Source organism: Danio rerio, chromosome 6 (genome assembly GCF_049306965.1).
Source record: "Danio rerio strain Tuebingen ecotype United States chromosome 6, GRCz12tu, whole genome shotgun sequence".
Lineage (NCBI taxonomy): Eukaryota > Metazoa > Chordata > Actinopteri > Cypriniformes > Danionidae > Danio > Danio rerio.
In genome coordinates, this window is record NC_133181.1 from 12,396,160 (window position 1) to 12,420,140 (window position 23,981).

The following is a 23,981-nucleotide window of genomic DNA, read 5'->3' on the forward strand; positions in this document are numbered from 1 at the left end:
ATTTCCATACATTTCTCCCTTAAAAAAATTACTATTTTTAAACCATAAATACTTTTGAACCAATTTATTTGTTGTGGCAATTCTAAAGTTGCTGTGGTGATGTTTCCAAATATATTATCAAACAGTCAATACAGTATGCTGTAGTATTCGTTAAAAAAGATTCATTATAAGTATACTGTAAAAAAAAAAAATTTTACACTCTCAAAAATAAAGGTACAGGAGCTGTCACTGGGGCAGTACCTTTTCGAACGATACAAAAGTGTTCCTGAAGGGTTCATAATGGTACACTGTAAAAAAAATCCTATAAAATTCACAGTAAAAAAACTGGCAGCGGTGGTTGCCAGAAATTTACCGATAAAAATACGGTAGAGATTTTTTTCAGTTTTTGGTATTGTTAAGAGAACTGTAAAAGCCATTAAAATAAAAACTAAAATACTTCCAATTAGATACTGTCAAACGCTGAAGGAGCCCTCGATAATAATAATAATAATAATAATAATAATAATAATACTATGCAACCACAATAATAATCAAAATGAAAATAATATAAAAAAATAATAATCATGCAATAAAATTTTCCGAAATAGAAACGACACACTTCTATTTAAATACACACATATTTCCTGTAGACAATATCATTGTGAATAACTGTTAAAAAAAACAAGGAAAAAAAACTTTTAACTGTATACATCTGAAAACAAAAAACAAAAAAAAACAGTTGCTTACATTTTTGTTTTTCTTTGAATTTTACCATTGTTTTAGGGGTTGATGTGGTAAAATCATGTAATTTTAACAAAACAATAATGTAAAAAGTTTTTCTGTTTTTATATTAGCAGTATTTAACTGTTCATTCAACAGAAATTTCATGTTTTATAATTTACAGTTTTTTTACCTTCGCTCTTTTACAATCTTTTACCGCGAAAACTACAGGCATTTTTTACAGTGTACCTCAAAGATACTTTTTAGGTACATTTGGGTACTAATATGTCCCTTTGAGGTACCAATGTGCATTCTTTGGGCACAAGTATGTATCTTTGGAAAAGGTACTGCTCTAGTAACAACTGCTGTACCTTATTTCTGAGAGTGCAGTAACTTACCAGCAATTTTGGTTACTTGTAAATTTACAAACACACAGTTTTTTTTTGTTTTTTTTACAGTGTACAATAGTTTTGTTGATTTTATTGCTCTTTTCAGGGAAATGCCATTTAATGTTCTTTACATACAATACAATACAATACACTCTGATTCAAAAAACTATATTATAACTGTAAACTATATTTACTATAAATTAGGCTACTATGGTATTATTGTGGGTTGTCAGTTGTCATGTGTGTTGTCAGTACTGGTTTTGTCAATTGTATTGACTGATGTCATTAGCCATCACTAAAAAACCTTTCTGATCAAGGTAAACCATATGAATTAACAACATCCAAAACTATTTGATAGTTTAATCTCAATTATGTATTTAATTTTTAGCTATACCGGTTACTCAAAATCAGGTCGTTGATTTGATTAGATTGGAAATTATAGAATTTTTACATTTTTAAAAATTATTTATTTTGGTTATTGACCTATTGAAAATGTTATGAAAGGCAGAAACATCTATTGGAACAAATTTATTTCTATTTTAAATCTGTCAACCTTTTACAGTGTAACTCAGTGTAACTCAATTTATTGATTCATTCATGTTCTTTTTGGCTTAGTTGCTTTATTAATCTAAGCTCGCCATGGTGGAATGAACCACCAACTTATCCAGAATATGTTTTTTACGCATCGGATGCCCTTCCAGCTGCAACCCATCACTGGGAAACATCCATACACACTCATTCACACACATACACTATGAACAATTTAGTCTATGTCTTTGGACTGTGAGGGAAACCGGAGCACCCGGAGAAAACTCACGCCAACATGGGGAGAACATACAAACTTTACACAGAAATGCCAACTGACCGAGCTGGGGCTCGAACCAGGGACCTTCTTGCTGTGAGCTACTCACTTGCAGCTACTCACTGCACCCGCTGTGATGCCGTAACTGAATTAAACACATCCATTTAATCCATTGTAGAATCTGTGTCTTATATATTACATCTAAGAAATCAAGTAAAACTCACTGCAAGTGCTTATTCTACATAATTAAATCCGCTGTTGAGTGATGCCGTTGAGCTTTGTAGTGTTCTGACAGTGATACATGATGCATTTCTGCTTGGTGCTCTTTCTAAGTGTGCATCATCATCATCACAGAGCAGACTAGTGCCGGGAGTTATTTTTGCTCCCGCCAGATGAGAGGCTGCAGAAGCGCAGGGCGGAGGTGCACACTTTTCATTCGGGGAGCGTCTGCACAGAGGCTGGCAGAGGCTGGTGGCATCTCGCATGGTAAAGCTGTGATTTTTTAAATAGTTCTACCTCTTGTGGCAGGCACGGGCAAGGCCTGAGCCACCCGGCTGTAATAAAAAAATGCGAGGAGTTCATCACCTCAGGATACCTGTGTGGCTGGGGATCTGTTTGGCCCAGGTGTTATTGATCACGTGCCAGGAGGTTAAGATTGGTGAGTGACCTGCTAACACTACACAACAGGTGGAGAGTGATATTTAGTGTATCAATATGCAGAGCTCTGTGTGTTGGAGTGTGAAGTGCTTGAAAATATCGATATTTCAAACTGGATTATCATTAACTAATATTCAGTGTACAATGGTTCTTCTTTTACTTTGATATATGGGAAGGCAACAACTTGTGTGATGTAGTTTCATGATGGCACTTTGGACTCATATTGTACTTGGATTACCATGAAAAAAAATAATATTAATATATAAAAAAAAAGGTTTATATGGATTTAAAAATAAAGACATTTTGGAAGTTTTAATGTGAGATTTTGGATTTAGTTTGAAAAAGGAAAGTATGTATGGAGATCTTAAGGTGGTTGAGTTGGATATAAAATTCCTGTGAATAAAATTCCTTTACTGTTCACGTTAAAAGATTATTATTAAGATTTCAGTGGAAAAATTTTTGAGTCATGCAATGTGCAAAAATATTTACAGAGATTCATATAAAATGGCCTTTTGGGCGTTAGCCTTTGTATAAAAGCTTTTTATAATGATTTATTTGGACTAAAAAGGTCTATTAACACAATTCTTCCACTTTAAAATGATTTTTTGGTATTATTTTTAGTGTAATTATCTTATTTTGTAAGTCAGTTATGCAATTAACTTGAATATAGGCAAAGTAGGACACTTCAGAGAGGCATGTAATGCTGAAAAGATCAATTTACAAGAACTTCTATGTTAAGCTGCTTTGACACAATCTACACTGTAAAACGCCATACAAATAAATATAAATTGAATTAAATAAAAAGATAGTACAAAAGTGTTTTACCCACTGTAAATACTCTAAATTAACAGTGATTTGTGATTTTTTTTTTAATTTATACATGCTTTTGAATTTGAACATTTTTGATTTTGAAAAGTTTGAAAAAGTGATTTGTATTGACATCTGTATACTTAAATAAAATTAAATACTTAATAATTAAATAAATTATATATTGTCTAGATTTGTGTTAGAAAATACGGTAACACTTTATTTTGATGGTCCATTTGAGTGTTAGTAGACTGTCTGCTTAATAATTACTGCTCCTATATCAGACATTTATATGAGAATTAATTGGCATGTAGATGCAATGTAGCTTAAATTCAACAAACGGACCATCAAAACAAAGTGTGACCGAAATTACTATACAAAAACCTGGTAATGAACATTTTCTCTTACAGTATATGATGGACAAAACGCTAAAACGTCACTAAAAGTCACTTTGGAAAACTGAAGAGATTCTCCACATTAAAAGTTAACAGAGCACAATGTTCCATAACTTAATTCATAACTGTAAATAAACGTGAAAAACGTGTGAATCATGACATACAGAACCTGTTAATTAAAATAAACAGGTTACAGTGAGGCGGCACGGAGGCTGAGTGGTTAGCACTGTTGCCTCACAGCAAGAAGGTCGCTGGTTCGAGTCCTGGCTGAGTCAGTTGCCCTTCAGTGTGAAGTTTGCATGTTCACCCATGTTGGCATGGGCTTCCTCCAGGTGCTCCAGTTTCCCCCACAGCCATGCGGTACAGGTGAATTGAATAAACAAAATTGGCTGTAATGTGTGAGTTTGTGTGAATGTGTGGGTGTTTCCCAGAAATGGGTTGTGGCTGAAAGGCATCCGCTGCGTAAAATATATGCTGGAATAGTTGGTGGTTCATTCCACTGTGGTGGCCTCTGAAATAGGGACTAAGCCGAAGGAAAATTAACACTATAAAACCCAGCAGTCAACTTTATCAAATGAAATGAATGTAGTTAACTCAATATTGACTGAAAGTTAATTCTACTCATTTGAAAAGAGTTTTGAACTCAAGGTAATGAGTTAATTAAATACCTCATTACTTTAACTTTACTTGAGTAAGTTTACAGTACTCATATGGATTAGTTTTTGAACTCAAATGGTTTGTAGCAATAGGTTTTCTCAAACGGTTTGAGGTATGAAAACATTATTATTATGCCTAAATTGTGACTGAATTTCCCTTCCTTTCATTCCTAATTCATCTAAAATAACTGCAATTAGTAATAATGAATGTTGGAAACAGAAATGTAGACACTGAAAAGGAATATGTTGCAATATTTCTGAAAACCACTACTGTGAAGAAAGACTTTAAAAGATCTCAGATTTTACTTTAATGACATCCCTCTGTACTAACTTGTTTTCAAATTTAATGGTGAACTAAAAGTTCCCAAATGGTCTGCTTTGTCAGCTCTATCTGAGCTGGAGACATAATTTCATGCTTTTGCGTGTATAATGATGTGAGGGTTTCACAGACCAAAGCAGGCCACCAATTGTGGTCAAACTTCTTCCCAAAAGAGATGCAAGACACACCCAATCATGTGGCAGATGCGTTAGCCTGGAGTCCAGCTATGATATTTTCACATTTATTTAGGATAGCCACACACACAATAGCTTTAAGAAATACTATTGATCAACACTGGTGCGTGGTTTCGATATAAATAGATTCTTTAAAGTCAGAAATTTAGCATGTTGAATTCATACACTGTAAAACCCAGCAGTCAACTCTATCAAATTAAATGAGTGTAGTTAACTCAAAATTGACTGAAAGTTAATTCTACTCATTTGAAAAGAGTTTTGAAATTAGTGTTGAAGGTAATGAGTTAATTAAATACCTTATTACTTCAACTTAAATGGAGTAAGTTCACAGTACTCACATAAATTAGTTTTATTTAACTCAAATGGTTTGTAGCAATCAGTTTCCTCAAACGGTTTGAGTTGTCTTAACTTATTGGGTTTTACAGTACTCATTTGGTTTGAGTTCTCTTCATTTATTGGGTTTTACAGTACTCATTTGGTTTGAGTTCTCTTCATTTATTGGGTTTTACAGTACTCAGTTGGTTTGAGTTCTCTTCATTTATTGGGATTTACTGTGCACAAATTGCTTCATTTACTCAAATGGATTAAGTTCACACTACTCATCAGGATTAGTTTTTGAACCTAAATGGTTTGTGCAATCAGTTTCCTTGCATGGTTTGAGTTACTTTAACTTTTTGGGTTTGGCAGTGCAGTAACACTCGAACTCTGGTTGAATGTGCATAAGTCTAGCTTAATATGTACATAAAACATTGTGTGCGACCTTTTCACCATAATTATCCCTTATGGAGACACGTCATAGTCCTTATGAGAACCAGCTCGTAATGTTTAATGGTGAAGATGTTAAACAGTATTAATAATAAGAGATTTGCAATGAAGCATCGCTTTTACCGACATAACAAGTACAATGTCTATTATATACACGAGTATATAGTCAGGAAATGTACATTCCTAGGAGGATATTTCTGCTCAGATCTTCAGACGGAGGGCGTGCCTTTTTTACCCTGACAGAAATAAATGTTTGCCCACAGGCTAACCTTAAGCGGAACCTATAATAGAGGCTGCTGTGGTTTCCCTAAAATAACGTATGTGCTTTTCCACTAAATTGGTGCTTGCTGTCTTTTCAGAATTGCGCTTTTAAAAAAGGCCAGTTTCATACCGCTGCACAGCAACAGGTGCCCTGCTGGTAGGAGTTTAATGAAAATTGAATTGAAAATTGAATGAGAATATTCTTTTCATGCCTTCAAGTAATGAATAGTGGACACAATTAAAATGTCTTTGTCTGCATGAGAACATCACATTCGCAATTGTTTTAAAGTCGGATTAAAAATCAAATGATTTTTATTAATATATATATATATATATATATATATATATATATATATATATATATATATATATATATATATATATATATATATATAAATATATATATATGAATAAAATCATTTGAATATATATATATATATATATATATATATATATATATATATATATATATATATATATATATATATATATATATATATATATATATATATATATATATTTATTTATTTATTTTTTGTTTTGATATCAGTGACTGACAATTCATAGGAGGGCCGTTTTACATTCAAGCACAAGAAAAATGTGGAAACCTGATGTAATTGATGCACTCAGACATTCTTCCCCAGAGTCTCAAATCTCCTTCTTCTTTTTTTTTCTTGTTGTACATATTGAAAGGGTAGTTTAAATTGCTATGAAAATACTACAATTTTATAATAGGCATAATAATAATAGTTATGTCCTAATCAAACTTTAAATGTCCAGTATGTGGGGGGGTCAAAACCACAAGTGGCTATATGCGACTGCACAATGATAGTGATTCAAAAACATATGTTTTGTTGGGCTGAAGCAGTGAATTCACTCATGGCAGTTATCAGTCATTGCCTTGCAATTATTGTTTTAATGCAACTCTATTTATATTAGGATGTATTTTAGGATTAGGAGTTTTATGGCCCGTTTTCACTCAGTGGTACAGTACAGTACGGGTTGGTACGGTTCCCCTTTATCAGGCTTGCGTTTCCACTGCTAAAAGGGTACCAATGGTGCTCTTTCGGTGGGTGTGGTGTATGACAGAAAGTTTCAGACGACGTCAAGGAAATGTCTAAAGCTGTATAGGTCATGTACATATCAAATGAGAAGCACTTCTCACAAAATAGATGCTTTACACACATAAATACTTGTCTATAAATGTTTATTACTAACTTTTCTATAAACATGAGTTGGTTATAACTGCAGATCAATGACAGTGCAAAATGGCCTACTGTTTTAGGATGCAGACGCATCATTTGCTGCTGATTTTTTCCGGCTTCTCCTTTGTTTTTTCGCGCTTCACTCACGCGTTTGTTCCTTCTTGACAGGATCGGATATCAAAGCGCTTCAATGATAACAAGCAGGTTATTAATATGAGTTTAAAAAGTTTGTTATTTCAAATATAGACAATATCGCGAGCTCTCCGGCACAAAGTGAAAAAGCTCGCACTTTTAGACGGGCTCGTAAAACAACAACAGGGCAGAGCAGATTTTGTTCTTCTTGGCTTTGTGGCTGTTCATCAAGACGACGACAAGGTTTGTTTGAGCTCGGGTCAACCTTGGCTTGTTATTTTATGTATATATTATTATAGTGTAATGTTTTCATTTTGGCTCGGTGCACGAGCGAATAATGTTTCTCTGTAAACCAATAGCGTTCAGCTGCGCGGTCCGCTTTTCGGTACCCTTGGTACCATTTGCAAAGGGTGTTGAAAAAGTGATCCAGTACGATTCGGTTCGGAAGGCCTTTTGACAGTGGAAACGGCCATAAAAGCATACCGAACCATGCTGTACCACACCACTCAGTGGAAACAGGCCATTAATGTGTGCAGCAGACCTTTTTTTCTAACAGCAAATCTCTTCTAAGGGAGACAATACATTTGACTTTGGCACCCTGGGAGCAGTTGAGGGTACATTTCTCAAACCTTTTGATCACAAGCCCCAGGTACAATCTTTTTTTAAAGATATAAGTCATCTCTAAGATTACCCACAAGGTTGCATGCTTCAAAATAACGGACAAACACACACAAGTTTATTTCAAAATCACATAAAAACACAAGTTTGGTTATGTCTGTGAATGTGAACAGTTGTGGAAGAAATGACATGTGTATCTGTATATTAGGGCATTTCTGTGTGGAGTTTGCATGTTCTCCTCGTGTTCGCGTGGGTTTTCTCCGGGTGCTCCGGTTTTCCAGACAGTCCAAATACATGCGCTATAGCTGAATTGAATAGGCTAAATTGGCCATAGTGTATGTGTGTGAATGTAAGACTGTATGGATGTTTCCCATTACTGGGTTGCTGCTGGAAGGGCATCCGCTGTGTAAAATATAGTTGGTGGTACATTCTGCTGTGTAATAAAGGGACTGAGCCGAAGGAAATTGAAAGAACAAATCTGTATATTAGACCTGTTATCTGCATCTTTTGAACATGATGGTATGTCTTGGATGGGAGTTTCTTTATGTTTGGGATCTTGTATATATTTGAGGTGTTTTGATAGAGTCTAGAAATGATGGTGTTGGCCGAGAGAACTCAAACTTGTTAAAAAGCACTATTAAATTGACATCTTCACCAGTTTAACAGAACACACGCATGTCATTTTTTCACAACACATGCAAATACAGAAACACGCTGCAAATAGTGCAGAGCTTGTGTCAGGGAACTATAAAAAGTGACAAACATGGATAAGTGTGGAACTTTTAGTATATAATCTGACAAATTGCACAATTAATGTTAAATGAAGTGTTATTTTATAAATAACTTTAAATAGGAAACAGAAAGGTTTATCTTTTCTTGAGTTCCCCCGACACACTTCCATAGTGGTGTGCGCATTTGTAGCACGATTCTGTATTTGCATGTGCTGTGAGAATTTGTGTGTGCATGTCATGTTAAATGAAAGACAATGTTTTCTCAGATTGTTAGTGTTTTTTTATATGCATGTGTTTTCTTAACTTAAACAGTGTTTACTGATCAAGAGAATAACTCTCTTTGGAGGGCAACTTTGTAGAACATTAAAGGAAGTTGAAAGTGCAAAAAACATAATAGTATCCCTTTTAAAACGCAGAGAAATGTCTCTCAATCTTCTTAATTGCTCGGAATGTCTGTACGACATAATTTGTGCCTTTGATGAAATAAGGGGCAACAAATGTCTCTTCAGATAATAATTACCTTGCATTAAGCTGTCTGCGCTTCTGCTGTGTTCCTGCACTAGAGCGCCGCATTTAAGGCTGTCAGATAGTCTCAAACATTATTGCTTGATTACAGCAGTGCTAGAAGCCATCAGCCCTCAGGACAGTCTGTAATGCGACAGACATCAAAACCACCATTTACTGTCTTCCATCTCTGTCACACTAAAGCATCTAATCAAGAGCTATCAAAGCTGTTCAGACAACATGAGACTCTCGAAACATTTTTTATAAAATGGACTGGTGTATTCCCAGTTTAGAGGATAATTCTGTTGATTTCAGTCGCAAGCAAATGTATGATTTAAAAAAAAAAACCAAGGCACCCCCTCAAAAGCCAACCTTTATTCGGAGAAGTGTGTTCCTGCACAACTTATTATATGATCCCTACCGCACCTCTCCCTCTAAACCCAGCCACCTTTTACTGAACAGAATGGGATCAATGCTCAGAAAACAAACTTTTGAAAATTCAGCCAGAAATAGGAAGAAAATCGAATTTATTTTTTTACCTCAAGACACGCTGATTATTGTTTATAGAAGATGCCGCATTGGACACACAAGACTCACACATGAACATTTACTTAAAGGAGAAGAACCACCAAAATGTCCATACTGCAAAAGTAACTAAACAGTTAAACATATACTTGTGGAATGCCCTATTTTCAATGTTATCATCAGACATCAATTTTTAGCTGGACACACTTTAAATGAAATATTTTTAAATGTGAATCCTTCAAAAATTGTACAATTTTTATCAAAAGTAAACCTTAAAAAAACTATTTTAGATTTTATCTTATATATTATTATCATTATTATTATTATTATTTATGTATTTTAGCCTCTGTATTATTTATCGCTGTTGGTGACTTTTAATTTTATAATTAATATTTTTTTTACTATAGAAAAGTTGTATTTATAAAATATGGTAAACTTGATCTTTTTTTGCCATGACATAGCCATAGAAGCTGAAATGACAATAAGCTTAAAATTCTCTCTCTCTTTACTTCACAAAACAGGAACAACATGGTCCTACTGTAGAAATTCAGCGGGTCCTAGAAATGCATTTCAGCCTCTACGGTTGTCCAGTAACAAGCTATTGTCATTGGGGGATGATCAAGTCGTATTAAAAATGTACAAATGAGATACATACTAATTAGTCACTAAATCAAAATTTATGAATTGGCATGAGTTGGTATCCTCTGTGTAATTATGATGAAGCGGTGGTCAATATCCTCTTTAATTTTAATATGCATTTCTGGACAATTATAATCATTAGGACCTAATTCTTAGTAGCTATATACATTTATTTACTAAGAAGGTACTTAAATGCTACTAAAGATTAAGAACAATAGAAGCAACCAGTAAGTTTGTAAGCACTATGATCAGTCCAAAAGTTGAGACATAGCCAGGTTGTTTTTAAATGTGGACCTTTTCGGCTTAGTATCTTTATAAATCCAGGGTCACCACAGCGGAATGAACCTTCAACTTATCCAGCAGGTTTTTACCCAGCGGATGCCCTTCCAGCCACAACCCATCTCTGGGAATCATCCACACACACTCATTCACACACACTCATACATACAGACAATTTAGCTTACCCAATTCACCTGTACCGCATGTCTTTGGACTATGGAATCACCGGAGCACCCAGATGAAACCCACGCGAACATGCCAATTGACCAAGCCGAGGCTCGAACCAGCAACCTTCTTGTTGTAAGGCGACAGCACTACCTACTGCGCCACTGCGTCACCAAAAAGACATGCAGTATAAGTGAATTGGATGATTCATGAGAGGTTCATTCCTCTATTTTTTACTCTTTTTTTTTTTTTTTTTGCATACAGACAATAATGTTTTAAAGTAATGTCTTTTTACATGAATCCATGAAATTCAGTTTATGGGGGCTAGGCTAATAGTTGGTGAAGTCACTTATTATCTTGAGATTCAAAATCGCAGTCCATTAGTCAGCCATGGTGGTTTTGTGGCTGCATGCTTAGAGACTGAACATGTGTCATGGATGACAACAGCATAAAATGACAACAGTGTCATTTGAAAGCCTGCACTTTTACGCTAAATTCCAGAAGTTTATGTTCTCAGGGCCATGAAATGCTGTTGTTGTGAAGACCAAATGTCATAAAAAGTAAACCTACTCAGCAGTCTTTCAATTTTGTCCACCAGTTTGTCCACTTTTCCCCTATACCCCATCATTCTTTGTGTAAATGATGGGAGTCATGCATGCTAAACTGTTAAAAAATTAGCAGAATCTCTATGAATGCCGTAATAAGCATTCATACACTTGGTTAAATGATGTGCCATTATACTCATGCATACAATCATCAAACAAAATTATATTTAAACATGTAAAAGCAGTAACAGATCTGATTATTTCTACAGCAATATGTGTTAGATATCACTGTAATATTATGTCTGTATTATGTAACAAGCATTGTATTAATCACTGGAACATAATTGTTTATATTGTAAAATATGATCAGTTATTCTGACATTACCAATCACATTATCACATATCTGAAACCATATCTGAAAAACAGGAGTCTTTGTGTATTCCAATGAATTATTCCTGATTTACAATGACAGAGATCAAACACGCAGTATGGTTGTGTTGTCTTTTTTTGTAAACAGTGGAAATCAATGAGTTGTGAAAATAATCACAAAGGAAAAGAATGCAGCAGACTGGTTCACATTATAATACCAAGCTTTATGTTATTCTCCTGACATCTGAAAACAGAACAGGAACTTAACAGCTCATGAAGTCAAACTGATGAGACATTTTAATTAGTAACACAACTTTATGGTTCGTTTGAATCTTTTTAAATGGAACTTCCTCAAACTGGAAGGATCTCCTATAATCTATAATGCCTATAATATAAAATTGGAAGGAAAATTTTGGCATGAAAAAACTGTAAATAATTGTGGACTATAATGTAAACTTGGATTATAATCATGTATCATTTACTCAAATGATTTCAAAATAGCAGAGAGTATTATTCATGTTTTGTAAATCAATTTAATATAATAATTCATTGTGTATTAGTGTTTGTACATTCTCATAAATAAAGGTGTGCGAGCTGTCACTGGGGTGCTACCTTTTCAAAAGGTCAAATTTGTACCTTAAAGGACCATTTAATACCTCAAGGGTACATATTAGTACCTAAAAAGTACAAAACTGTTCCTCATAAAATTTTTAGGTACTAATATATATTTTTGAGTTACCAACATGGACCCTATAAGTACAAATGTCTACCTTTTGAAAAGGTATCACCCCAGTGACAGCTCACATACCTTTTTCTGAGAGTGTAGGACATTATTTGATGAGTTACAAGATGTGTTTGTAGGATAATTATTATTATTTTTTTAAAGAATGAGTTGATGTGAGAAATATATGATATGTTTTATCAGTTTTAGTGCATATTAATGTGAATTATGCCAAGCTAATAAAAATATAATAAATAAATAATATAAAACAAATTAATAAATTAATTAGATAATTATTAAATTAATTATTAATACTAAAAGTTATAATGTTGAATGTTGGAACACATTACTTTCATTAAACATAACTAAGCAACACATTTAGTTACTATTTTTTAAAAAGGTGACTTGTAATAAAAGATGAATTGTAATAGAAGTAAAAAAAGTAACTTAACCCGCTGTACAAAAACGCAGGGTTCCCCACAATTCATTCATGTTTTCCCAACACAAATTGCTTAAGTTAACTTAACACTTTTAAAAAAATTATGTGAATTCAACACAATCTCACGGCAACTTTTTCATTTAGTGGCTATAATTCATATGAATTCGTACGATCTAATTCGTACAGTTTAGTAAGATTTGCTTATCCCCCAATGACGGTTGGGGTTAGGGGTGGGGTCAGGTGCCACGCCTCCTTTTTAAAATCGTACCATTTCGTACGACTGAACTCGTATGAATTAGCCACTAAACTGGCAAAACGTAAAATACTTACGTTTTCTCGTGAGATCAGGCTGGAATTGAACATAAAAAAATTGTCCCAATGAAATGTCAAGAATTGTGTTGTTGCAGCTCATTTTAAATAAAAAGTTTGAACAAGCAAAAAAATAATTTAACAGATATTAATTAGCAGCCATATAAATTTGCACATATTCCCTCAAACTTACCACTCTTCTACAGTTTGCACAAGATACTATGGTAAATAGGCATAGAAAATATGCAGTTTCTTGCTTTTTACAAAGTAGACAATGTCGTATCAAACAGAAAATAGGCAAAAAGTGTTGCTATTTCTAAACCATTCAAGGACAGAAAAAACCTTTAAACATTAAGCAAATGTAGTTGGTACTGTGGAGAATCCAGCCCCATCATTTGGCTTAAAAAAAGAAAGGTTTTCTGAGTGAGGATTGAAGTATTGATGTGGTACACGAGAGGTGAATCCTCAGTGGACTCAGTGAAAAACGTCTGAAGGTCTCCAGCTGCAGACCTCAATTGCAGGGTGTGGCATATGATGTGATCACCAGCTGAAATGAGGGCAGAAATGGATGAATGGAGGCCTTGGTCTAGTTCTTATTGAGTCTAAAGCGTTCTACTTTATACTTTTGGCTTATAATTATAGTTACTTAAAGGCAGTTACACAAGGGCGGATTATGGACAAGGCCAATGGGACCAGAACTCCATCTGATGGGTCTGCGGTGCCCAGACAATTGTAATGTTATATGTAAAGTTGACAGAGACAAACACAACATACATTGATGCGATTGTTGAGACAATGTAAAGTTAATTTATTGAAATAAAAAAGTCTATTATTCATTCATCAGCTCTACGTACACTGTAAAAAAGCTGTTCCACATAGTTCCTTCATGTTGTCCCAACACAAACCAATTAAGTTAACTTAATTGTTTTTTAATTGTCTTAATTGTTGAATCCCAATTTTAGTGGATTAAACATAAAAGTATTAAGTTGTCCCCCAAAAAACTAAGAACTGTGTTGTTTCAACTAATTTTAGATAAGTAGTTTGAAAAAGCAGTCAAGTCATTGTTGAGGGTAACAGATTTTCTGAACAGAGTTTTGATTAGCTTTGATGTTGTACAGTATAAGCTAAAGAAATAATTCACTACCCAAAAATGTAGTCACCCTCAAGATATCCAAATATTGGTTGACATTTATTGTCTTTATTAAAATATTGAAGATAATATTTTAGCTCAAATGGATATCATTTATCCACCATGTGGCTCCTACATCAAGCTCTTATGATGTAAGAGAAAGAAATTATTTACATTATTACAACTTATCTACAGTCTCCTGACTTTTGCAGTCCAATCGATTTATTTCATAAGCAGGGTGCCAATTGCAGGGAGGTTTAAGGGGGTCTGACCCCTTTATTTAATGCTTGATCCCCCTGAAGGACACCAAAACACAATGTATGGGGGGCTCTGCCCTTTAACAGTTAAGAAATAGTGTGTTCTGATCTGTATCTTGAGAAATATTATTATTTAAAATAATAGATAGCTTTAATATACATTTGACCACCCCTATAGTGGTTCATATTGTGAATGGATGTTTGCGACAAATATATGAATTCATCGGTTTGAAAGTGTAAATATTCACAAAACATGTTCCTTAAAAAAGGCGTGTAGGATATCTGTAAAACTAGATGCATAGTTTGTATTTTACTATACACTGCCTATTACATGGAAACACTACAATGAAAAATTATGTGCAGTCTTTCATGGTTATCCATTAATAGGTGCAAGAAAGCAAATCACCATTTATTTAATATTACAAATGTCATTGAGAACCTCTCAATATCCCTCAAAACTCTAAAAACACAATAACAAGTTTGATTAATAAAGTAAATTCAATTAAATTAAATATAGAAATTTGGTTCACTGAGGCATATTACCAAACATAACCGAAAAACTATCACCCCATTTGTTAAATGTTAAATTTGCACCCTGTTCATGAAACATTAGAAGCCACAGGTATTTTGGCTGTAATCAGATCCTTTATGAAATCAACATTACGGTTTCAACTAAAAATATTCATTAATCTTGAAGCAAACTATTTTACTTATATTAGATTGCTTGATGGTTGGTAAACTAAATGTAAATTTTCATTTTTGGGTGAACTATCCCTTTAACAAGTTGTTGTCTCTTTTGAAATATAGCCTAACATGATGCTCATGAACATTCGTCAAATGTTGTGATCTTTTTAATACCTTGTTTATTTTTAACTTGAATATTGTATATAGCAACTAAAAATCTTATTAGCAAGGTTTAAACAGAATCCATAAAATAGTGTTGTCATTACTATATAATCATAGCAGCTATTTATTTTGATTTTGTATTTAAAATAAGTTCCTATAAACTGTGAGGCAACATGGACATCCAAAAACTCTCTACCACATAGTCTCTTTGAAGAAAGCAAATGTACAATAATATAATATGCTTGTGATTCAGCAATCATTCAAAGCACTTGATTGCTTCGTTCTAGTGCTGTTTGGGGCGATATTTGCTTGTGGTCCATACAGAAAACACTAACAGCATGTTTAATTTGGCATCTCTTTCAAACAGCTGTTGTGATTTTGCTTTCATTAACTTTTATAATTTAAGTGTGGTATGATGTGTTGAGCCTGACTGTAGCATTAGCAGCTGTAGCGTATCCTGTAGGGTAGGCCAATTGTGGTTAGCATGGTAAGCCATGAGGACAGCTGAACTGAGAATACCTTAAAACAATAAGCATATCGCAAGAATGTATTCCACCATCCTAGATTCATAAGTTTGAAGACCAAACTGGGCATTGTAACATAAAAAATTGTCAAAACGAAACGAGCCCTGTAATCCCTGAGGTTAGACTGACCTCTGCTGGCAAGCTGAATGCATACACAAAATGTGTGCGGTGCTTTTCTGATTTTACTTGAATTTTAATCCATTGATTTATTGTATCTTGGCCCAGTTCCAATTTATTTTTACTTTAATTTAATTTAACTTAATTTTGAACAAAAATATGCAATTGAAACAAACACAATATAACTAGGTTACTACTAGGAAATAATATTAATTTAAACAAGTTAACAAATAGAACAAACTGTCTTTTAATTTTTAGTTTAAATCATTTTTAGCATATTTATCTAATAATATGACAATTATAATGTAATATTTGTGTATGATAGGCTACGTTTTATTGACTAGTGTTTTTTTTAACAGAAGACGCAAAAGGCTGTAAAGATGGAGATCTGACGTATTCAGAAAATGAGATCTGGAAGCCAGAGCCCTGCCGACTGTGTGTATGCGACAAAGGAACCGTGATCTGTGAGGAGATCCGATGTGAAGAGCTGAAGGGATGCGAGCAATTCTTGATCCCGGAGGGGGAGTGCTGTCCTGTGTGCCAAACCTTCGCCAGTGCGCATGGCAGGATCGGTGAGTCATACACACAACGACCGACAGAGGGCGGACGCCAATCACATTCGAAACAGAATTACATTGGTTTGGTTGACGAGGAAAGACGATTATTTATTCCATACCATTTACAATAATAAGGCCTCGTTAGTTAACTTAACGTCACGTTAAATACATGCAACTAACAAAGGACAATTTATTTGTTAATTGTTGATAATTTTGATAACATTAGGAGAACTTAGCTCTATCATGTGGAATAGGCTAACTGTAGGTTCCTTGAATAATGTTAAAAAATAAACCTCAATTTAGTAATGTATTATAGTGGATGTTGTAAATACGTTTTTAGATGTAAATGTTTATGTGGGTGACACGGTGGCTTAGTAGTTAGCACGGTAGCCTCACAGCAGGAAGGTTGCTGGGTCAGTTAGCATTTCTGTGTCCTGCATATTTTAGCTCCAACCCTAATCAAACACACATGAACTAGCTAATCAAGGTCTTAGGTATACTTGAAACACCCAGGCAAGTGTGTTAGGATAAGTTAAAGCTAAACCCTGCAGGGACACCGGCCCTCTAGGACCGAGATTGGTGACCCCTGCTATAGGTGATTTAATTTAACTAAATTGGCTGTAGTGTGTGTGTGTGTGTGTGTGTGTGTGTGTGTGTGAATGAGTTTGTATGGATGTTTCCCAGTACTGGGTTGCAGCTGGAAAGCCATCTGCTGAGTAAAACATATGCTGGATAAGTTGGCGGTTCATTTCGCTGTGGTGACCCCTGATAAATAAATGGACTAAGCCAAAGGACAATTAATAAATTAATAATATTGAATGTATTTAGATCTAACAGTAGATGTATTCTTCATGGTTGGCTGATGATAACTAATGTCCCTGCTGAAAAATCCAGCTTAAACCAGCCTAGGCTGGTTGGCTGGTTTTAGCTGGTTGACCAGCCTGGTTTTAGAGGGGTTTTGGCCATTTCCAGGCTGGTTTCCAGCCATTTCCAGCCTGGTCTTAGCTGGACAGGCTGGAAAATGACCAGTCAAATCCAGCTAAAACCAGCTTGACCAGCCTGGTTTAAGCTGGATAAAGCTGGTTTTGGCTGGACTCCCAGCATAGCTAGGCTGGTCAAGCTGGTTTTAGCTGGTCATCTCCCAGCCTGACCAGCTAAGACCAGGCTGGAAATGGCTGGAAACCAGCCTGAAAGTGGCCAAAACCCCTCTAAAACCAGCCTGGTCAACCAGCTAAAACCAGCCAACCAGCCTAGGCCGGTTGAGGCTGGATCTTTCAGCAGGGGTAGTTAACTAATGTTAGCAAATGCAATTTTAAATAGTGTTGTTATTTTTTGTTATTATTAATATTTATTAAAGTTTTGCCTTTGAATTAATTTGTGTTATTTGCTTACTTGTTTTTCAGAAACATTGGCTTTTAAGGTATGTAAATGATCTTAAAACATACAACATTTGTTATTTATATCATGTGTTTATCACATATCAAATGTAAAGATTGATTTGTCGTGCATGTTGTTTTTTCCAGGGACAAAAAGGTGAACCCGGTGACATTCCTTATGTGAGTTTGTCATATTTCCAGTATTTATGGAGCAATAAATGAATATGCCAGTTATTGTATATACAGTTTCATACAATTTTATTATTTAGATTTGCTTGTTTTTATTTTTTCTTATTTAGATTGTGGGAATACCTGGACGCCCAGGACCAATGGTGAAAGAATGCGCACCCACACACACACACACACACACACACACACACACACACATACACACACACACCATCTTTTATTTGTATTTTTTCAGAATCTCATTCTTTGTAACGTCAATCAAAGTGATGTCCATTATATTCTGTCACATCACACAGGGTCCCCCAGGAACAGACGGCCGGCCAGGATATCCAGGAAGCAAAGGAAGACGAGTATGTGACAAACACCAGGATTAAATTGCTGTATAACTTAGATCCTTTTATGTAGCTATATTTCATTATAACAATAAATCTTAATAATAACAAGCTAAGTAATTTACATGCAATATTTGTTTTTGTCAAGGGTGTTCCAGGTCCTCCAGGTTTTGATGGCGAGCCAGGTGTGCCAGGCATGCCAGGTGAGCCTGGTCCTATAGGAACGTCACTGCCTGGGGTGAGTAATATTATCTGTCCAGGTATCATCAGTGATTAGAGTAATAAAATGTGCTTTTCTAATCTGACTTAATGTAAATGTAATGAATATTATTGCTAATCAGGATAAACTGCAGTAATGTTTGAATGTTAGTTTCAAAAAACAATAAAAATGTAAATGTGTCTGTAGCTTCAAACATTTTGAATGACAATGAAAATACAACAAAATCCACAAATCCATGATCCTGCTGTGTTTTTAATAAAGCTTTTTGTTTCACAGAAATATTATTGAAGCCATCTGATTCAAACATTATTGTTTAAAGGGGTTCTATTATGCCCCTTTTTACATGGTGTAAAATAAATCTCTGATGTCCATGGAATGTGTATGTGAAGTTTCAGCTTAAAATACCCCACAAATAATGATTTATAACTCTTTGAAACTGCCCCTTTTAGGCTTTGATTCTAATTGTGTCATTTTGGTGACTGTCGCTTTAAATTTATTTTAAATTGTACTGTTTTAAAAATAGGGCGGAGCTAAAATGCCTATTTATCAGCATATGGGCAGATTCAAAATTTAAGACGTCCTATGCCAATGAGAAAGAGATTGTCACCAATGTGCAGCACTTTAACACTCTAATGACATGTACAAATGGAGAATGTCAATCAAAGTGCTGCAGACTGTGTGTGATTATAAAAGATCGATTAATATATTTTAACCATAAGAAGTGGATTACATTCACAGACTGTTCTCACACAGCTGTTTAAACTCTCGTTAAAGTGATTTCTGCATAACAGGTTCACTTTAAAGTAATATTACAGAGTAATCAAATAATATGCAGATTCTTCTCAATTGATTTCTTTTCACATCATTATAACTTATTCAGAGGCGATGCGGTGGCGCAATAGGTAGGGCTGTTACCTCACAGGAAGAAGGTCGCTAGTCTGAGCCTTGGCTAGGTCAGTTGGCGTGTCTGTGTGGAGTTTGCAAGTTCTCCCCGCGTTCGCGTGGGTTTCCAGCAGGTGCTCCGGTTTCCCCCACAGTCCAAAAACATGCAGTACAGGTGAATTGGGTAGGCTAAATTGACTGTAGTGTAAGAGTGTGTATGGATGTTTCCCAGAGATGGGTTGCAGCTGGAAGGGCATCCGCTGCATAAAACATATGCTGGATAAGTTGGCAGTTCATTCCACTGTGGCGACCCCAGATTAATAAAGGGACAAAGCTGAAAATGAATAACATATTTAGAGCTGCATGGATCTGATATTGTGATATACATTACTGAGTGTAGTGACTATACAACGAGTGCAAATGTAATCAGAGAAAAGATGTTATTGCAGTTGCAGGGGAAGTTTATATTATTGATTTAAAATTGTACAAGAGCACAGGCATCTCAACATTTCAATCTTGTGGTGATTTTTAAACACAACCCTGTTTGTTTCAACACAAATTTATGTAAAAAAGAATGCACAAACTCAACTATTCTGTTAAGAATATTATTTAAAAACAACCCAATGTTTAGGTTTGTTTATATTTTACACATAGTTTCACTGAAACAATCAATTATTTTAAAGAGTGTGGTTAAGGTTTTGTTATGTGAGTGGTTTAAAATGTGAGAAAAGTCAAATGGATCTTATTGAGCTTGTTATTTAATATAAGTTTCAGGTTTCCCCAGATTGAGTCTGCAAAGTAACCGCTCAGATACTCATAGAGAACATCACAGACTGTTTTGGATAGAGAACCTCACAGACTGTTTATTATAATATTTAAGATGTCATTTTTAGTAGAAGAAACTAAACAAACAAACAAACAAACAAACAAACAAACAAACAAAAAAATGCTATATTTGTGTCTAAATCAATTTCAGATGGCAAATTCTGAAACTAATTTCTGTAACGGCCATAAACTAACCATTGCATAAAACACAAATGATATGAAAAGCTGAAAGAACTGTCCACAAAAGGTCTAGACCAGCAGAGACACCAGCACAAAAACACACTTAATCTTAATTACATAATCTATGAGGGTGACATGATTTGTTTGCTTGGGTTTCCTTTGGGTGCTCTGATTTCCCATACAGTCCAAACACATGCGCCATAGGTGAATTGAATAAACTAAATTGGCTGTAGTGTATGTGTGTGAATGAGTGTGTATGGATGTTTTTCAGTACTGGGTTGCAGCTGAAAAGGCATCCGCTGTGTAAAACATATGCTGGATAAGTTGGTGGTTCGTTCCCCTGTGGCGGCCCCTGATGAAAAAAGGGACTAAGCCGAAGGAAAATTAATGAATGAATGAACATAATCTTTGAAACCACGTTTTTGATTTTAAATCAATGCAGACAACTAATATGTAGTATTTTGTTCAAATCTTTATTTATTTTTTTAAAATTGGACTTAAAAATATGCATTACTTAGAGGCCTAATATTCAAATATTCAGGATACTAGCACTTAGGAATAGGCCAGGAAGTTGAAAGTATATAGTAACCATAATATGAGCTCTTTTAACCTATGTGTGCAAAGATACTTTTTTCAAGTCAAATTAAGCTCCACCTTTTATTGTTACAGAGTCAGTTTGCATCTCATATGGCCTCCGGATTCCAGGGTGGAAAGCTTGGATTGGCAGGCATGGTCACTGGAGCACCGGTAATGATCTTTACAGATTCAGTAATGGCTATTCTGTAAATATTTAGCTTTACCGTCAAACACTACCACAAAACAGAGACCAAATGCCTTGTATTCAGGGAGAATCAGGATCAAGAGGTCTTCCAGGCCCAGCAGGTCCACCAGTAAGTACTCTCAAACTTGATGCTATGCACGTCTCATGAAATATGTTTCCCCCTGTTGAAAGTTGTCTTCCTCTGTGCCACTTAGGGGCCAACAGGAGCACAAGGTGCACCAGGAGATGCGGGTGATCCTGGACCCATGGTAAGATCAGTAAAATCCACTTGTTAGTTTTTAATATTGGTCGGCACGGTAGCACAGAGCACTGTGGCCTTACAGCAAGAAAATCACTGGTCAAGTCTGGGCCAGTTGGCATTTCTGTGTGAAGTTTGCATGCTCTTCCCGTGGTGTGGGTTTCCTCTGGATGCTCCGGTTTCCACCAAAGTCCATAATAAATATGTGATTTTGGTGAATTGGATGAACTAAATTGGCCAAAGTCTATGGGTGTGTGTGAATGCAAGAGTGCGGGAGGTTGCCGGTTCGATCCCAGCTTGAAGTGGGTTGGGGGATTTAGAACCAGCAGGGTTACATATTGGTGTTTCCCAGAACTGGGTTGTGGCTGGAAGGGCATCAGCTGCATACAACATGTGCTGGAATAGTTGGCGGCTTATTACGCTGAGGTGAACCCTGATAAAAAAGAGACTAAACCAAAGGAAAAGTAATGAATGAGCTTCTAATAATATTCGTTAGAGAAACTATTTATAGTCATACTGTTCAAGAAACAGCAGTGCAGTTAAAGCCTTTTTTTCTTCAGGGTTCTTTTGGTCCAAGAGGTCCAGATGGTTCTCCAGGAAAAGCTGGTTCAGATGTGAGTAGACCAACAATTTGCCAGGAGATTTCATTATTTCACCGAACAAGTGGTAAAACATAGAAGGAGTGTAGCTACATATAAAATTGTGTAATTAAAACCAATTAGTAATTTGAGATACGACCCCCAAGTCTTAATATGTCATGAAATGTTTTTGTCAACAAATATGTCTCATCAGTTTTTTGGTATAATTTAGTGTTTGTAAATCATGGTAAAAATGTTTGCATCTTGTGTTTGCTAAAATAAATGTTATACCAAAATTTGATGTAAATCTGTTTTACATATTTATTTTTAAGCTTTTTTTAAAATCATTTTTCAATGTTTGAACACACCCTACAAGAGTATGTTTCCCCCCCCCCTGCTTTTGATAACACTTGTGTTCCTCTCTGTATCAGGGTGAGCCTGGACCCCCTGGAAATGCAGGAGAAAAAGGATACCCTGGCTCTCCAGTAAGACAATGCTGTTCTCAGTTTTGTTAATGAACAAAAAATGTCAATTAGACATGCACATATGTACAGGGTGGGTGAAAATGAACTGTAGGTAAAAATGGTCACTGCTACGGTTTTTAGATTGCTTTTCAATGTACCCTTGACACATTCAAATAAAAAATAAAAATTATATAAAAAAAGGTAAATGTAGTAAAACCATGGTAATAAAAATCACATTCATATTAAATTGTTGAGCAGCTAAAATACGTTTTTAGCTGAGGAATATTAAGTTATGACTGTTTGACACTAACTCTTGTCAAAACAGACCTGCTATCGATTTTTTTTTGGATCAACTATGTGTATTAATGCATATTTTTTTATTGATGATTTGTTTCATAGGGCTCCAGAGGATTTCCAGGTCTACCTGGTCAGCCTGGGTTAAAAGGTTCAAAGGTGGGTTAGATTAGGATATCCTTTCTTGTACATTGTTTGCTCTTTACTCTCATTATTACATTTTTAAAATATTTATTAGTACAAATTGTACAAATATTCATGTATTTTTTTTTTTGGCTGTACTTCAATGGCCGTGCACAATATAAAACCAGTTCGCTAGTTAAGTCGTGACGTATCAGTGACGTATAGAATACTGTTTCCGGGTCCAAGCCACTTCTCATTTGAATTGAGAATATATTCGTTAATGGCCACTTTCAGTCCAATCACACATTAAAGTGAAATTTATAAAATCATAGTGTACACAACAATCTCTGGACTCTGAATCACAAATACCAACATTTTAACAATTTATAGAAAATTAATTACTTTCTGGGATTCACTTATATCTGATATTAGGCATGAATATATATCGTGATTGTGATTTTCGTAAGTAATACATCGCTTTGTAAACGTTTAATATTGCCATTTGATGAGTCTCCCCATACAGTTTGATATAGCGATTGGACCCGGTAACCATTTTTTCGTGACATCACACTTTACAAACGGATCATTCTCTTTTGCATTTTAGGGTCAACTGGGTCTGCAGGGTATGAAAGGAGAGCCAGGTGCTGTGGGGTCAAAGGTCAGAGGTCACATATTTGGAGCCAACAAATTCATTTGAACATTTTTACATTTGCATTGTTGGATAGTCTCAGGAAATGACTATTTTTTTTCATTATGAAAGGGAGAATCAGGATCTCCTGGTACCATGGGACTTGTTGGACCACCGGTATGTAGACACTCTGATTGTGATGTTTAATTGTAATGGCAATTTACTGCATTTTTGATGTGAATTCTGTACTTTGAAGGGGCCGATTGGTATGACTGGCGAGAGAGGACGCATTGGTCCCACAGGGACTGTGGTATG

At 35.1% G+C, this 23,981-nt stretch overlaps 1 protein-coding gene across 1 annotated transcript in view; it reads left to right on the forward strand.

The window, feature by feature from the left end:
* The first annotated feature begins 2,163 nt into the window (after window positions 1–2,163).
* The window catches only part of col5a2b (collagen, type V, alpha 2b), a 57,686-nt gene continuing 35,868 nt past the window's right edge, over window positions 2,164–23,981 (forward strand). The window contains exons 1-16 of the mRNA XM_001919970.9: window positions 2,164–2,548; window positions 16,359–16,571; window positions 17,960–17,976; window positions 18,080–18,112; window positions 18,232–18,264; window positions 18,418–18,471; window positions 18,602–18,691; window positions 21,230–21,307; window positions 21,406–21,450; window positions 21,536–21,589; window positions 22,140–22,193; window positions 22,589–22,642; window positions 23,021–23,074; window positions 23,643–23,696; window positions 23,799–23,843; window positions 23,923–23,976. Coding sequence (XP_001920005.4) covers window positions 2,458–2,548; window positions 16,359–16,571; window positions 17,960–17,976; window positions 18,080–18,112; window positions 18,232–18,264; window positions 18,418–18,471; window positions 18,602–18,691; window positions 21,230–21,307; window positions 21,406–21,450; window positions 21,536–21,589; window positions 22,140–22,193; window positions 22,589–22,642; window positions 23,021–23,074; window positions 23,643–23,696; window positions 23,799–23,843; window positions 23,923–23,976 — 1,023 coding nt within the window. The 5' untranslated portion in view covers window positions 2,164–2,457. The remainder of the gene's footprint in view (window positions 2,549–16,358; window positions 16,572–17,959; window positions 17,977–18,079; window positions 18,113–18,231; window positions 18,265–18,417; window positions 18,472–18,601; window positions 18,692–21,229; window positions 21,308–21,405; window positions 21,451–21,535; window positions 21,590–22,139; window positions 22,194–22,588; window positions 22,643–23,020; window positions 23,075–23,642; window positions 23,697–23,798; window positions 23,844–23,922; window positions 23,977–23,981) is intronic.